The 16,423-nt window shown below is 33.9% G+C and overlaps 1 protein-coding gene across 6 annotated transcripts in view; it reads right to left on the reverse strand.

Annotated features, from left to right (window-relative positions):
* The window catches only part of NTNG1 (netrin G1), a 271,609-nt gene that overhangs the window by 70,614 nt on the left and 184,572 nt on the right, over positions 1–16,423 (reverse strand). For all 6 annotated transcript variants that reach the window (XM_039329619.1, XM_039329617.1, XM_039329618.1 and 3 more), the window contains 2 exons: positions 14,808–14,980; positions 9,077–9,103 (listed from right to left, as the gene is read on the reverse strand). In XM_039329619.1, coding sequence (XP_039185553.1) covers positions 9,077–9,103; positions 14,808–14,980 — 200 coding nt within the window. The remainder of the gene's footprint in view (positions 1–9,076; positions 9,104–14,807; positions 14,981–16,423) is intronic.

A 16,423-nucleotide genomic window follows, 5' to 3' on the forward strand; every position in this document is an offset into this window, starting at 1 on the left:
GCCATAGCTCTTTATCAGTGGTTCTCAACCTTTTTAATGCCATGACCCCCAACCGGTCGTAAGTCGAGGACTACTCAACCGGTCGTAAGTCGAGGACTACTCAACTGGTGCAGCACCATTTGCAGAATGGGACTTTTGGCGGGCTCAACAGGGCAGAGACAGCCTGGACAATTCCTATTGGCTTTTGAAAGCCAATAGAATTAGACTCTATTCAAGAGAGTCTATTCTATTGGCTTTCAAAAGCCAATAGAATAAAAGGGAGAAGCACAGCTAAGGAAAAGGGGAAAAAAATGGCGGATTGCGTTGTTTGGCGACCCCCGTGAAATGGTCGTTCGACCCCAAATGGGGTCCCGACCCACAGGTTGAGAACCACTGCTCTTTATAATACAACTGCACAGTGCAAGAAAGCCAAGTTTTTTGAGCATAGATTTGATAGATCCTACTAGATATTGGTCACATGTACTGTATATTTCTGTTTATGAATAGGTGAAGGCTCCAACGTTTTTTGTGAGTTGCTATTTTGTAAATATAACTTTATAACAGAGCTTCGTGATTTTTAACTGAAGTGTTCATGTTAAAAATAAGAAAATATCTCAAGCTGCTGCTGAATTAACTTCCATATCCACAGATAAACCTAGCAGCAAGAGTATATGGCAAAGATGATGAACATGTTGAAAACAGGTGTTTGGAAAGTAGCCCCAGTTGCAAAAATGGCGCAAAGTATTACCAAATAGTCCACTATTTTCTTATTATAACCTGCAACCTGATTCAAGTCTCCTTTTAAAAACCATGCTACTAGTTGTAAAATTGTATCTGTTGCTATGATCCAAAGGACTGCCTATCAGTAAACGTATTTAGCATTGGGCAGTTAAATGTCTAAAGCAGTTCAATATAGTAAATATTGGTGGATATGTCTTTTGAGTTGCAATTCTTTTTTAATGAATATTACCAGATCAGCTACCAGAGTAAAAATTGCATTAAATAACTTTATGTTCATTACTTTTCTTAAAAGGAAGTTGTGATGATCAGCTTGCTGATATACCAGCTATTGAAACAGTCCTCAGGAAGCTATAAAAGAAAAGCATAGAGCAGATAAAAAGTTCAGCAATGTGTCAGAACATGCATGTTCAGATCGGAGTGCTAAAAGTATACAAGAATATTCCTGTTTTCAATTATGAAAGGCTGGAGGAAACAGTATCCTGGAAATTGAAAAGTTTTTCATTTGAGTTTCTTGTTGCCTCTGACCTCTTCAGTGTGTGAGAAATGAGACAAATTGCAATCAAAGATCCCATTCCCTTCCTTTACTTAGGGGTCCTGGTTGAGCAATTCTGGGACTTGAAGTCCACAAGTCATAAAAGGGCCAAGTTTGAAGACCCCTGACCTAGGCTCTGTTAAGCTCTTGCCCTTTGGGAAATGAGGAGCGGGACTTTTAAAAGGGGGTTGGCTGCCTCAGAAAGGGGTCATTCGTTGACACTGGGAGGAAGGCTCTGTGTCTTGTCAGAAAGAAGAGAATGAGAGAGTAGGAAGAACAGAAGGAGGAAGATGAAGATGGAGCAGCAGCAGTAGCCGCCCTGGTAGATGCTGGAGAAAGGAAGGAGAAAAAGAGGCAGAAGAGGTTTATGGCAGTAAAAATGGTGAAGCAGCCCTCACAATCAACTAAGGGGAAGGATGTGCAGGTCTTTTTCCTCAGCCTCCAATAAAAGCTAAGTCATCCAGGTGCTGGCAATCAAAGACAGGAGACAATCTAGGTGCCAGACATATAATTATGTAAAAAAATAAGTACACCCCACGTAAAGTTTTTTTCTCTCTCTCTCTCTTTTACATATGTGGACATATTAATGTAGATCAGTGTTTCTCAACCTTGACAATTTTAAGGCATGTGGACTTCAATTCCCAGAATTCCACAGCCAGCAATACTGGCTCTGGAATTCTGGGAGTTGAAGTCCACATGCCTTAAAATTGTCAAGGTTGAGAAACACTGATGTAGATAGTCCTTGCTTAACAACCACAATCAGGATGGGCAACTCCTGTTGTAAGATAAGAAAAGCAAGCTTAAAGAAGGAACTGTAAAACAGCATAGAAATAAATGCTAGACTAATTAAACTAAATAAGGGAAACTGAACAGTGTTCAGATTAAGATAGTTTACAGAAATGACAGACGGGATAAATAAGCTTATTGTAAATAAAAAAATAACTATTCTCTTTGTAAGCACAATCAACTAAGGGTAATAGTAATAAAATATTTAGTAATAAAAACACATTCCCAATGGGTGGATTCTGCCTGAGGTGTCACCATCCCTGAAGCTATAACACCCTACATAAAGATTACAGTGTTATTTTCAAAATCTCCAGTATCCTAAGCATCTTAAAGAACTGGGTTATTTAACATCCTGAAATAAAGGAGAAAATTATATCATTGCAATTAGGTAAATAAATACTTTTATTTACAGACACATTTATCAACTTCTATTTGGGACGTCAACATTGGCAGCAGAACAGACATCCTCTATTATTATGGGATAGCAGAGTAAGAAGAGCAGGGTTGGCTATAACACACACACACACACACACACACACACACACACTTGTTTGTGTTCAGTCTTGCCAAGTATTTTCTCTGAAGTGCTAGTTACTTATGTAGTGTTGGCAATGGCATTCAGATCTGATTGTCCTATATGTAATTTGAAATGACATAGTCCAAGAAAACCTGGGCTCTGTGGCATATGCAGAAGAACAATTTGCAAAAAGGGAAAACATCCCGATAGAAGTCTGAATAGTATCAAAACCAGGTCTGAACTGTAAGTTAGGATCATTCAGCAATTGAAGTAATTCCTCTATTTAACACACAATGATTTCCAGACATTGCAAGAAGTTAATGTGTATATCCAGGTTGCACAAAAGGTCAGCTGCTGATTTCTAACAAATCTATCACTGAAAGCATAATAACAACATGTGTCAACCCTCATTTCAGAGGGAACAACACCCTCAAGTGAATCATTTGAATATTATTTAAGTTGCTGTGATGCCTTCAGAATGAAACAAAAAGAATAGCCTTTTTTACTGTTTCACTATAAGAGCCTAAAGCTTATTTGACTGTTATCCAATTTTGAAATAAAATTACATCAATGTAATTTGATTTGTAAAATCAAATATAATTAGCACTATTGGTAATATCTAGCTTTCTCCAGGAACTGCTGTGGCCTTCTCTTTGCTGATTGCCCTTTCTGTCTCAGAACAGACCCCTTGATGTTGCACAATCCCATTAGAAAGCACTCTCTGTCTGAAGGGCTGCCTAACCCAGGTCTAGATTAAAAAAAAAAAATTCAGGAGCTATTAAAAAATGAGGTCTCTCCATCAGTACTTAACCCTTGGCAAAATAAGGAAATAGCAGTACCCCAAATGCGGAAGTCATATGCTTTTATCTAGTTGTAAGCCATATAGAGTTGTCTCTAGGTGTGATGGGTGGCATACGCTATAGATTTAATAATAAATAAATATGAAATATGATTCTTATTGTATCCCTTTTCCCCTTTTAAAAAATAAATATGAAATATGATTTTTGTCCTATCCCTTTGTCCCCCGTTTTAGTGATGTATTTCTTTGTAAGGCAATAAGTAAACAGCTGAAATCTTATATTTTTTATGTGTTGTCAAACTGTTTCCAGTTTTGATGCACTCTGGAGCAATATTAATCCTAGATAATGTCTGTGAGCAGCTTTGAGTGTGTATTTTGATCAAGGGGAAGATCACTGTTGTTAAATGGGAGGCAGAAGAGACTCTTCTGCTGTGGCCTTGTCATACTTGTGGCATGCCAGTACAATGATATGGCCTAAATAGGATAAATGTATGCATCAGCCATAATTAATTATCTTACCGACTTATCTTTAGGTTAGCAAAGTTGCATTTTTTCTTTTCTGTGGAATATGTTTTCTTAAATTCTCCAAACAATTACAAATATCAACCACCCCATCCTGATATCAACAGTTCCTTGCAATAATTGCTGTTCATCACATTTATTCAATTATTTCTTAGTTCACCATATTTTCAAATTTTCATTAATAGTCAGAATTTCAAATGAACAATTTCTTAGTGACTACCATAGGTTAAATAATTTCTGATAAACCAGTTTTGCCTTATGTGCATTGCTACAATATATAGAATTGTCTGCTTTTTATTCTCTATCTTGCATTTAAATAGTAGGGATTCACTGTGAATAAGGTTGGCATTAGCTGCACTAATCCTCACAATCACTAGATGTCAGCAAAGATTTTTCCTGTGCCTTCACTGCTATCTACTGGCCATTCAGAGTTTTGCAGCCCCAGATATATTAACTAGGAGATATAACAATCAGCAATTGCTAATCGGTCATGCAACAAAAGGATAATTGTCTTTTGTTATACAGAAATCAGGAAATGGTATCATAAACTGGGAGTATTAACTGTTTCAGTTTATTTCAGTTAGCATGATCATAAAGATATATATATAATTAAATGCAAATGTCAAATAATTTTATACTGAAACTAGTATAATAAAAATATTTTCTATAGAATGAATAACTCAGTAAAGCAACAGTCTATTTTTAGAGAAGATAAAGATATAAGATTTAAATTAAATATGGGATGGAAGATCTATAGATAGGGTTTACTAAGTTTGTAGAAACCACAGATACGAGCAAAAGGTTAGCAAGGTGATCTTAATCTATCCTGAACCTCTACTCTCTTTCTGTCTTTTTAAAAAAATTCTGTCCACCTATTTTCTATGTTCCACTCAATTTGGCCATTAAGTTATATTAAAAATAAATTAGTAACTCTCCATTATCAATCACATATAAAATCTGTCTCTTTACTTGCCATGCCATCCCTTTGTTCTTAACCACTACTGCATCTTCTGCTAGCTTGCTTAGTTAGGATGGCAAAGAGATAGATTTTTATTCCCTTGCCACATCTAGCTTTTAAGTTGTGGACCAGAGCTGTCAAATTTCTGCTCTGAAGAGTTTCTGCCCTCCTCTTTTTTATCTGGCAATCTGCGATATATAAACCAGGTTTCCTATATTTTCCATATATTACTGTACTCGTTAAAGAACCATCATATGTACCCTAGTATTGGGGGAAAGCATCAGGCACAAATTACAAGCTGAACTGGATAATTAAAAGCAAAAAAGCAACAAAAATACATTGTAATAGCTTCAGACTTTGGTTTGGTTTTGTATTTCAGTGCCTCATTTTTTCTTATATTAGAACACTTTTATTACTAACAGGGCTCAGGGTATCAGGTCAATCTTATGTTCTTTTTAACTACCTGTTTAGCGTAATTAGTGACATTATGGTGCACTCAATGAAGATTAGATGCAGTACTTAGTTAAGAATCAGATCATTTAGAGCAGGGCTTCCAAACTAGATTATTTTGATCTGGGCTAGAAGAGGAGAATTAGGATTAGGAACCAGCTGTGTTGAGTGACAACATACTTACCTGGTATATAACAAGCTTAGCTATGCAGATATACAGGCAGTGACAACATAGAGATGGAAGGCAGAGGACCAGAAAGAAAGGCAGAGTGCATTGCAAGCTATAAGGGTAGATTTTGCTTCTCACACTTTATATAGAAAAAAATTTATTATATCATTTTAATACTAATAAGGCTATTGCAGAGAAAGTGTAATGGGTTGGTACATGATGGCAAAAGAACTTGCAGTTTAGCACTTTTTCTATTTGTATTAAGGAGGGTCATGCATCTGAATATTCTGTAACATTAATAAACTCATATATTCTATGCAATATAGGAAAAGACACTCTTAAAATATGCTTTTCCTAGTACTTTTCCTGTCTAGATAGAAAATTCTTATATTCAGACAAACCAAAAATATGACAGTCTACTTAATAATTTGAAGTAGTCTGGTGAACAATTGTATTATGTCTATTGTAACAGGAAGGAGAGCCTGAACCTCTGAAATTGTTAATTTCCTAACACTTATCTAAGTAAAGCACAAAAGAGCAAATTTATTCTCTAATATTCAATATGAAAAATGTTTTTGACATGTTTGCCTACACTGTGATCATTTAAAAATGGTTGTATTGAGTGTTATGTTGAAATATTAAAAAAAGGTTCATAGTGTTCTAAAATTGGTTTTGGGACTCATTAATTGCTAACCATCTCACCAGTTTTGTTTTGTTTTTGTTTTTCCGCAGCCTGAGCTGAAAAGTGTTGAAAAGGTCAGCATTGGAATCAAGTATGTAGGAAATGACCAAGTACGTATTACTCAACTGAAAGACACTTGAAGGTACAAATGACCTTAATAGGGAAAACTCTGTTGTAATTATCCTGGAGATGCTCAGAAAGGATGTCAAAATGACCATTCTTGGCACTGTGCATAAACATAATGTACTGCTTCAAGTTTTTTGGCCACACACTCTCACATACTACATAATTGCAAATTTCACTGAAATCAGAGAAAATACAGACAAATGCACATCTATGCATCCCTATACTTCTATATTTTCTATAATTTCACACACATACATATATGTAGATGCATGTGTGAAATTATATATATATATATATATATATATATATATATATATATATATATATATATATATATATATATATAGTGTGTTTTTGTGTATGTGTGTATTATTTATCCTGGCTAGCCTCTTTCTGATCACCGCAATCTCAGTAATTTAATACAAGCATCTACAGTACTTAAAAAAATTCTTTCTTAATGGTTTCTGTTCATTTTTTTCTCTTTTCTCTATTGAACTGATAAAGTCAAAATAATGAAGATCTATACTCTGAAACAGGCAATATTAAGAAGATTTTGCTGTACAATACGAAAATCTGTATAACAGGAATACATATCCTGTGTAGGCATAGGTAAAAAAAAGCTTCTTGAAATCATGTAAATAACTTAGTGTTATGTGTCCATTATCTATCTATCTATCTATCTATCTATCTATCTATCTATCTATCTATCTATCTATCTATCTATCTATCTATCTATCTATCTATCATCTAACTATCTATTGCCTATCTATTTAGAAGGCTGAGTTCATTACTGTGAAATACAGTGGATCAGAATGTGGCAAGGATTTTTGTTTTCTTCGATAGAGTACAGTACATTGTGAGAGTATCATAACAATGAACAATATTCCAGTAACTCTAAAACAAGAACTAGAGTTACCTTTAATGCATAAAAGATGTTGACTTTTTGAAGATACTCTTCAAAATCCCTTTAAAAATCCTTCAAGCAAAAGCAAGTGATACTGATCATTCTTTTGTATAAAGCATCCAAAATTCAAAGAAGGCAACAGGGCATCCTTCCAGATCATCTCTGATTAAGGCTGTTTGAGTTTCCCTATTAAGAGACTGAAGACCAAAATCTGCTGATGCTCAGAGATGGCAAATGCAGTGAAAAAAAAGCTCCATGAGAGTGTAAGGTGACATTACAACCACATAAATACATGCAAGACAGTAACAACAGTCAGAAGCACAAGAACTATTTTACCATAAATCCATTTCTGTTACTTAAGACAATTTTGTTTGTCTCTTTATATAGGAACAATAGTATTTTCCTCCTGACTTTCTTTAGTTTTCTTCTATCTTCCCCACCCTCCCAGATCAAACAATATGGCTAATTTATTCCCAGGAGTTCATGAACAAATGTGAGCAAAATGTCTTAAAATGTAAAAAAAATGTAAAAAAAAAGTCAGAGGGATGAAAAGTAATATATGTAGAATACTATTAGTTTTTCATTCATCCTTTTTGTACACAATGCATTCAAGGTGGCATTCCAGGCAAATTTCAGATATGTTCAATAGGATATTTCAGATACCTTTAGGTTTAGAACCATATTTATTGGGTGGATAAATAAATCTTATTTAGCAAGATTCAGTTTTAATGCATTTTCCCCTTACAAGTTCAGTATATTTCATATTCAATTTCTTCCTGTTCCTATCTAAATTTGAGTAGATATTTAAATTCTGTATATTAATGTACTTCTCTGAATCATCTTAATTTGGATAACCAGCAGTTTCTTTTAGCATCTTAAAAATACTGTAAGGTTATACTATTTATTACTTGATTTAGGGAAAATAATTTTTGACTTAGTCAAATACAGTATTAAAAATATTTCCAATACAGACTCTATTTAAATACTTTATATAAAAACAAGGATATTATTAAAATTAACTGAAATGACCTTAATTTAAGCCATGTTTCTATTTTTTTTTCTTTTATAAGGGTCACAATATTGTCATTAAAAACGTCTGAGGACCACAAGATAAGCCAGCAATTGGCCACAGGGGGCACCATGTCAATGTGACCATTTTAGATGGCATCCATCTAAAATTAAATACAATTTAATTTATTTTTATATTAAATACAATTAAATACAATTTAATTTATTTTTATATTAAAATAGCATTCATAAAATTACAATTTAAATATTTATTTCCACATTTAAAAATAAAATTAAAAATATTCTTTTACAAGAATTTTGTGAGATTAACAGTGAAAGTGCCAAAATCTTAGTTTATACTGACACAAGAGACTACCTCATGGGCCACAGATTGGAAACTTTTTGGAGCAATCCATGATTGAAAAAAAAAATGATTCAAATTATTTATGCAACTGGGTTGCTCTATAGAAAATCAATGGAGAAATGACAAAACAATGTATATTTGAAGAAAAATAGAAATAACTTAAATATTGTCAAAACTACAATCTGTATGATTAAAGGAAAATATGCATAAAATTAGAGGGTCCTCTGTATTCCTGCAATACAGGTTTTGAAAAAACATTAACTGAGTTTGATTGATATCTCTTAGCTTCCCAACACTTTTGTCTGGTAATCATGGAATATCCATTTGCTGCAAGATGCAGTGCTATGAGACATATAAAACCTTTGTCCCTCCCAACATAAATATTTATGATGTGCAGATGTTGAAGGAAAGAGTTAATACTATTTTTCCAGTTATCACAAAACAGGCATTAAAGAAAACAGAAATAGATGTTGGAAAAATAGATTTTCAGAGTCTGGACAACAAGCCAAGCCGGCCTAAGTCTGCTCTTTATTACTTACTACCAATGCTGGAAATACTGGGCATACCTGGAAAAAAAGAAGAAAAAAAAATATTGGTTAGGAATGGAAACATGTTGACATTAATCCAGTAGAGCTTTTACATGGCTGCACTGATATCAAGATGAAGAATAAGTATCAAGAATCAAATGACAGAATTCAAAGCCAAGCATTTTAAATAATCCCTGGCTTGTGTGAAACCTATACACTGTACACTTGTATTTTACACAATTGTATATACAGGTAATAGTACTACATACAGATGTATATACAGATGTATACTATGTACAGTTGTACACATGTAGGCTCTCTTCTTACAAAGATTTACATGTGTGCACAGATATTTTGCCTTGTTAGGTATCGCAAACATGACTCAAGTGGAGGAGGACTACACACTCTTATTGTGTATCCAGAGAATACTAATGCTTGAATGAGGCTTCAAAGATCTTTGGTTACAAAAGAGAACAAGAGTAACACATTTAGCAGTAATTTTATGAAATAGCTAAATAGCTCAAAAGTGAATTCTGCATGGTGCATTTAATACATTCTTAGGCCGTTCATTCTTTTGGCATTTTCTCACAGGAATGGGACTAGAGTACAGTAGTTGTTTGCCCACTCTAAAGAGAAAAGGAGCCAATTAAAGCCTGCAAAGCCACAGAGAATAGCATTTATGAAAGACAGTCTGAATATGTCAGATCAATTGGTTCATCGTTATATCCACAAAGGAAAAAGAATGTTCATTAAATACCAGAACAGAATAATAAAAGAATAGTTAATCCTATGTTTCAATCTAAGTATTATGTTCAGTGTGCTTCAAGAGCAAATTTACAATCATTATGGATTTTTCATTGCCCCCCGTTAGCTATAACGTATAGCCGTAGACCCCTACAATTTTTTCTTGCAATCCTGTAACTCAATAACAGGTATCCAGTAGGATATTGCTCAAAGGCTTTCCAATAGATATCCGATAAAGCATTGTCCATGTAGTATGTTGGATGCAGATGTAGAACAAAACACATTCCAATCAAAGTAATTAGTTAAATTTGGTTAATTTCTTTTCTGAGACATATATGGTATTCTAAGCTACAAACTGTGCCATTTCCTTCAATATTAATATATGAATAAGAATAGTACCAAATCAAGAGATTTCTAAGGAGCTGACCTTCAACAAGGCTTGACCATTTACCCATTTAAGTTAATCCAATTAACCCATTTAATTAACTGTAGCCAAAGATAGACAAAATAAATGGGATTGGTCTCTATCTCTCGCCATCATAATACCTAATGATTCTTGTTTATATAGATACAGCAGCTATTCTGAAATTCTATTCAAATTTCATTTTGAATGTTACTCACTCAAATTTTGATAGCATACACCAGCTTTCTACCTTGAGAAATCCTGCTGTCACCTTTAGGAAAAATCCAATCAGTTATCTGCTTTTGGGAGTAGAAGGTAGTATAAATGTATAAATTGGGTTTGATAAGATGGGTGGAACTTCTAAAAAAACAAAAACAAATGAGACATTCCCCTCACTAGAATGAATAATTGGGAGGTATCATAGAAATTAGTGCAGATAAATTGAGTTTTCTATACCTTAACTCACACAAGGTAAGTTAAATTCAGAATTCTATGAGAGAGAAAAAAACAATCCCATAATTTTTTTAAATGTTTAAGAGACTAGTCTAAAAACAGCTTCTAAGTTTTAATTCATTGGTCTAAACTCTAAAGTGTCCTTAACTAGCCTAGAAGTTAATGATTTTATAAAGTATTTTCTCATTCTTTTTGAAGGTTCACTTTTTCTCATCTTGCTTCGTAGGAATTTTATAATTTCATGCTCTCATCATGGCTTGTTACTTAGACTATGACTTTTACATTAAGATAGATAAGGTTCTCTTTCCTGAAATATTCATTTGTGAGGCTTGCTTCCTCACAGCTGTTGCTTTGAAGTGTGAGATAACATTCCGAATATGACACATTGCTCTTTTTGCCATAAACCTGAAGCACACTAAGAATTAGTACTTACCTGTTGTTGCAGCTGAGTGGACATCTGTGAATTCATACAGATGGACTATGGGATCACATAGAGCATACTGGCAATCTTTTAGTGTTCACAGAATTATTCAGCAAGAGTCCCACCCTCAGCTCTATGTAAATCACAGAACCACCCATTTCTTCAAAGCAATTATTCACTCAATAATTATTTCCAAATTTGGTGTTTGAATTTTATACAAACCAGAGTTATTAAATATTTATAAAATGCCATCTATCTCTATCCATCCTATCCAATTTATCAGGCAATCATGTTCTGGGTACAGTCAGTGAAGGAGCATTGGCTGGTAGGGCCCAGACCTACTTTTCTGCTATGGTGCCTATCTTTTGGAAGATCATTCCCCCTGGAATTAGATTGGCTCTGTCTTTGCAGGCCTCCCATAATGCCTTGAAAACATACTTTACGGCCTTTGTCTGGGACCCTGGATATGTTATGGAGCTTATCTCCTTGGGTGGATAATTGGTTGGGTGATGCTCAGCTGCTTTGTGTTTTATTTTTATTTTTTTATACTTTGTATTTTATGTATGTTATATATTTCATAGTAGGCCGCTTAAAGTCGCATATGTGAGATGGGTAGCTATAATAACAAATAAATACATAAATAAATTACAAATTTTAATTTTATTTATTTATTCAACATATGGCTGCCCAACTTATACAGGATAACTCTTGACTACTTACAAAATTATAAATGTACATGGTAGGATTTGGTGGTTAATTCTTTGCTATTATTTTTCCCCCATTCAAGAGTTTGCAAATCTAATTATTGGGAATTCAAAGGACATTGACAGATTTCATATTTGAATGCCTTTTCCCTTCATTTTTGTCTGCAATCTATACTGTGTTACTCTCAGTACTCCTATTAAACAGAAAGAGAGAAATGTATAGGAAGTGTTAGAAAATATATTAAGCCCCATTGGTTTAGAAAATTGGACTCCATCTTTTATCTCTCTCATCAAAATTATTAGGTCATCAGTAATTTTGAATGTACCCATAAACTAAATAATCCTACAAGAATTATCCTACAAGAATAATTGATATTTGGAAGCTGGAGGAATAAAATGTCTCTTAGTAGTAGTAACTATATGAACATAAGGATATTTAGAAGACATAAGATCCATTCTAAGGAACATTACATCATAATTTTAAGAGCAAATTGACACACAGATGAAAATAAAACACATTTCTATAATAAACAATGCTTGAAAGTGGTCACAATTCAACCATGTCTTAAAACTAGCAAAAATGCTGGGCTCATGCATGATTCATTCAGTAGTGAATTATAATAGTTAATCTAAAAACATTCTTAAAAAATAAATCAAATGTTACCGATTTTGAAAAATGAGATTAACTTAAGTGAGTGGCAGAAGGGTCTTAATAAATTTATTTGGGCAGGGAAAAAGCCAAGGGTTAAGTTTAAAATTATGCAAGACTTCCGTGAGAGGGGTGGACTCAAGGTACCAAATTTGAAATTATATTACGATGCGGTGGTTTTAACACTAATTAGTGATTGGGTAAATTTGACAAATCCTGAGATACTTCATTTAGAGGGATGGGATTTACTTTATGGGTGGCATGCCTATTTAATATTTAATAAAAAAATGGATTGGGTCTTTAAATCTCATATTTTAAGAATCTCTTTACTTAGGACTTGGAGAAAATATTATAAAAGTGATTTTAAAGTTCCATTATGGGCCATACCTTGGCATGCGATAGAAGGAATAAAAAGTGGTGTAAAAATGGATATGGTGTCTTATAGTCAGCTACTTAGATGGGATGGGCAAAACTGGCAGTTAAGATTACGGGAAGATTTAGCGCAAGAAAATATTATTTATTCTTGGTTCCAATATAGGCAACTAGTAGATAAATGGAAGGTGGATTGTAAATTGGGTTTTCTTAGAGAAGATGGAAATCTTATTAAGCAAGTCAAGGATCAAAGACAAACCCACATCAAGAGAATCTGCGGGGTATTAGTTGAAATGGACTCAGAAACGGAATTAATTAAAGACTGCATGATTAGATGGGCGCAGAATTTTGATGTCCCAGTCTCATTGGACATCTGGGAAACCATTTGGGTGAGAAATGTCAAATTTACACAAGCACAGAACCTTAGGGAGAATTTTTATAAAATGTTTTATAGATGGCACCTTGATCCACAAAAAATGTCTCTTATGTACCCTGACGTACAACCCAAATGTTGGAGATGTGGTTATACGGATGCTTCCTATTATCATATTTGGTGGTCATGCAGAGAGATAAAAGCATTTTGGATTAAAATATGGTGGAATATCCAGAGAATTTTTAGAAGGAGGGTAAAATTTACTCCGCAATTATTTTTGTTGGGCATTGTTACAGATTGTGATACAAAGGAGGTTGTATTGATGTTAAATTTGATTACAGCCACGAGGCTGTTAGTTGGACAATATTGGAAGAAGGAATCTTTGCCTACACTGCAGGAATGGTTTCTTAAAGTGTTCTATTTGGCGGAAATGGCAAAGATTTCGGCTTTCTTAAAGCAACAAACGCAAGAGAAGTTTCTTGCCGTTTGGGACAAATGGATAAAATTTATACAATTTAGACTGGGTATAAAAAAATATCACATAGTTTTTTCATAAGTTTTATTTTTATATATAGAGAATGTTATATATAGATATTTTTTTTTATATATAAATATAAATTTTTTAATTTAATTTTTATCTTTATTTGTTAATTTTTAACTAAGCCTATATTCTGCTCTGGGAAGCTCAGGGGGGGGGGAGGGAGGGTGTTTGTGAGGGGTGGGGGATGGGGGGGTTTTTTTATATGTAATGTTTAGTTTTTTATTTTTTTTTTGTATATGTTGTTTTTTGTTTTGTATTGTTTTTGTCTTTTTGTAAAATTTATAAAACTTTCAATAAAAAATAAAGAATTTGTAATCTACTCAGACTATCTAACCTCATAAAAAGAAGAGTTGTCCTCAGTCAAGCAATTTAATACTGCATTATAAATAAAACTCATGTGAAAAACACTGACACATTCTTGGGTAAAGAACAGTACAGTCACATGACGAGACATTTGCAATACATTTGTTAGGCAGGTTGGGAAGTTGCCATAACATTTGCATAATTGGCTCACACACTTTCAGAATCACAGAAAATGGTGGGATCGCTGACCTTATAACAAAGTACTGAGTATCAAACTGAACCATTTCTGCACTTTTATTTAAAGATCAGAATTTGACAACCACATATAAACCAATGTTGAGTAGTACTTAGATAAAGGCTGAAGAAATTTAGCTTAAAATTCAGTTCATTAAAGTTTTGGACATTTAATACTATCTCAGCTCTTCTAAGTTCTATGTTTATAAAGAAAAACCTATATCTTACATGTAACTCTGTATTTGTGTGTGGTCTGTCTGTGTGTGTGTGTCTGGTGTGACCATTGCAAATTTGATAAAGAGAGATGTCACAATTTTCTTGCTGATTTATTTGAGCAGATAATTTCTTTTGCATCATTATCCAAGAACATATTCCAAATAAGTAAAGATGCATAACACTGGGCAAACCATAAAGATTTTAATTTTCCAATAAGCTTTAGCATCTCAGACATGCTCTAAATTTGGGTCTGAATTTTGATTTTTTTTTTTAACTCACAAGGTCCCAAGCATCAGTTTTGCAGCTGTAATGTTGTGCACAAGTACTCACAGATATTTGCAGTGCCTTTAGGAATGGGCAGATAGGAACCTGGAGTCCAAGGACGTCCCTGGTAATTCTTCTTACATTTCCCACAGTCTGGGCCTGTGGTATTGTGTTCACACTCGCATAATAATTTTTTATTTTCAACTCTGCAGCCAGTGGCATGAAGATTACACTTGCACCTGATAAAAGAAAAAGCAAGACATTAGCATGCTTTCAATTTAATTTCAGTCTGTGTTGTTCTAGCTGAAATTCAGTGATTAGCAACAAATATACAAATAACTAAAGTCTACATAATAATAAAACAAGTTTCAAATTGAAATTTAACTTTGGTTAGAATGAACAACCCAGAACTATTTCAAATAACTTGAACAAAAGCAGTAACAGCTGTATCTATAGTGTGTGTATTTAAATAACTTCAGAAAAACTATTAGGAACTGATTCTCTACGTCTTGTGCTCCGATCAAAAAAAAAATTACATATACTTAATCCAGCATTATTCTATCTCACTCTAAAAACTACACATTTGACTTAATTCTAATTCCAGAATAGGCATTGCCTATTTAATACTGCCCTAAGAGACGGGCGTCGCTGGAACATGTCCAGTTCCTTATTCTGTGTTCCTGTTTCGTGTATCTTGAACTTGTGTTTTGGGACTCTGAACTGACTCTGGTCTGTATACTGTATTTATGGACTGAGTTTTGCCAAGGATTCTGGTATCGCTCCAGTGTTGCTGAGCAGGGCAGCTGGAAATACATGTTGTATGGGCTTTCTTGGAATTGCTGGGGGGCTGAATAAAATCCATTGACTCACTGTGAGGCAGCACAACAACACATATTTCTCAATAATTAGTTCACAAATTATATTGTCTAGAATTCTTCAGAATAACCTGTGGCAGGTTAAGTAGTATGAATTAGAGTATACATTTACATATCAGCCAAAAAAGAGAGAAAGAGGAAGAAAGAAAGAGAAAGAGAAGGGTGGGTGGGGGCATAAACCGCCTGCTGTGGGAAATTAATCTCTCTTCGTATTGTTCTTTGCCTTTAAATTAGATCATAATTAAAAAGCTGTTGAAAAAGAAGATGCCATCCAATAAAGATTATCTTGTAGCCCTTCAGAGAATGCTTGAAACAAAAAGCTTCTCTGAGAGCTCTTGAAACAGGACCTTTTTTGAATAAGAAATCAGACCAAATTGAGAAGAATACACTAATTCCACCCACACTGTCACAAAATGGATCTGAATTTAAATGCAGTTGTTAAATATATTTATATATGCATATACAAATAAGCCTAAAGTGATTGTCTCCCAGTTTGTTTTGGAATACATACAGAATCTAGCTCAAATTGATGGTCAAATTCAAAGACAAGTCTGCAAGAAAAGCAAATAGTATCTGGGCACAAAAATTGTTATAAGCTAGACTGGCCAAACAATATCCCTAGTTTTGTTATGAATAAAGGAATGAACATGCATGGAACATCTTAGTTAACTGACTGGCTTAGATCTGATGGGCAAAAATCCATCATGCTACATGGGACAAAAGACACTGTTGTATTCGGACTAACTAGTCTGTGTTGAGATGAAAATATATGTGCTATGTTTACTGATAACCTCAAAGTTCAACTAC

Source organism: Crotalus tigris, unplaced genomic scaffold (genome assembly GCF_016545835.1).
Source record: "Crotalus tigris isolate CLP2741 ecotype Arizona unplaced genomic scaffold, ASM1654583v1 scf7180000024401.5802323, whole genome shotgun sequence".
NCBI lineage: Eukaryota > Metazoa > Chordata > Lepidosauria > Squamata > Viperidae > Crotalus > Crotalus tigris.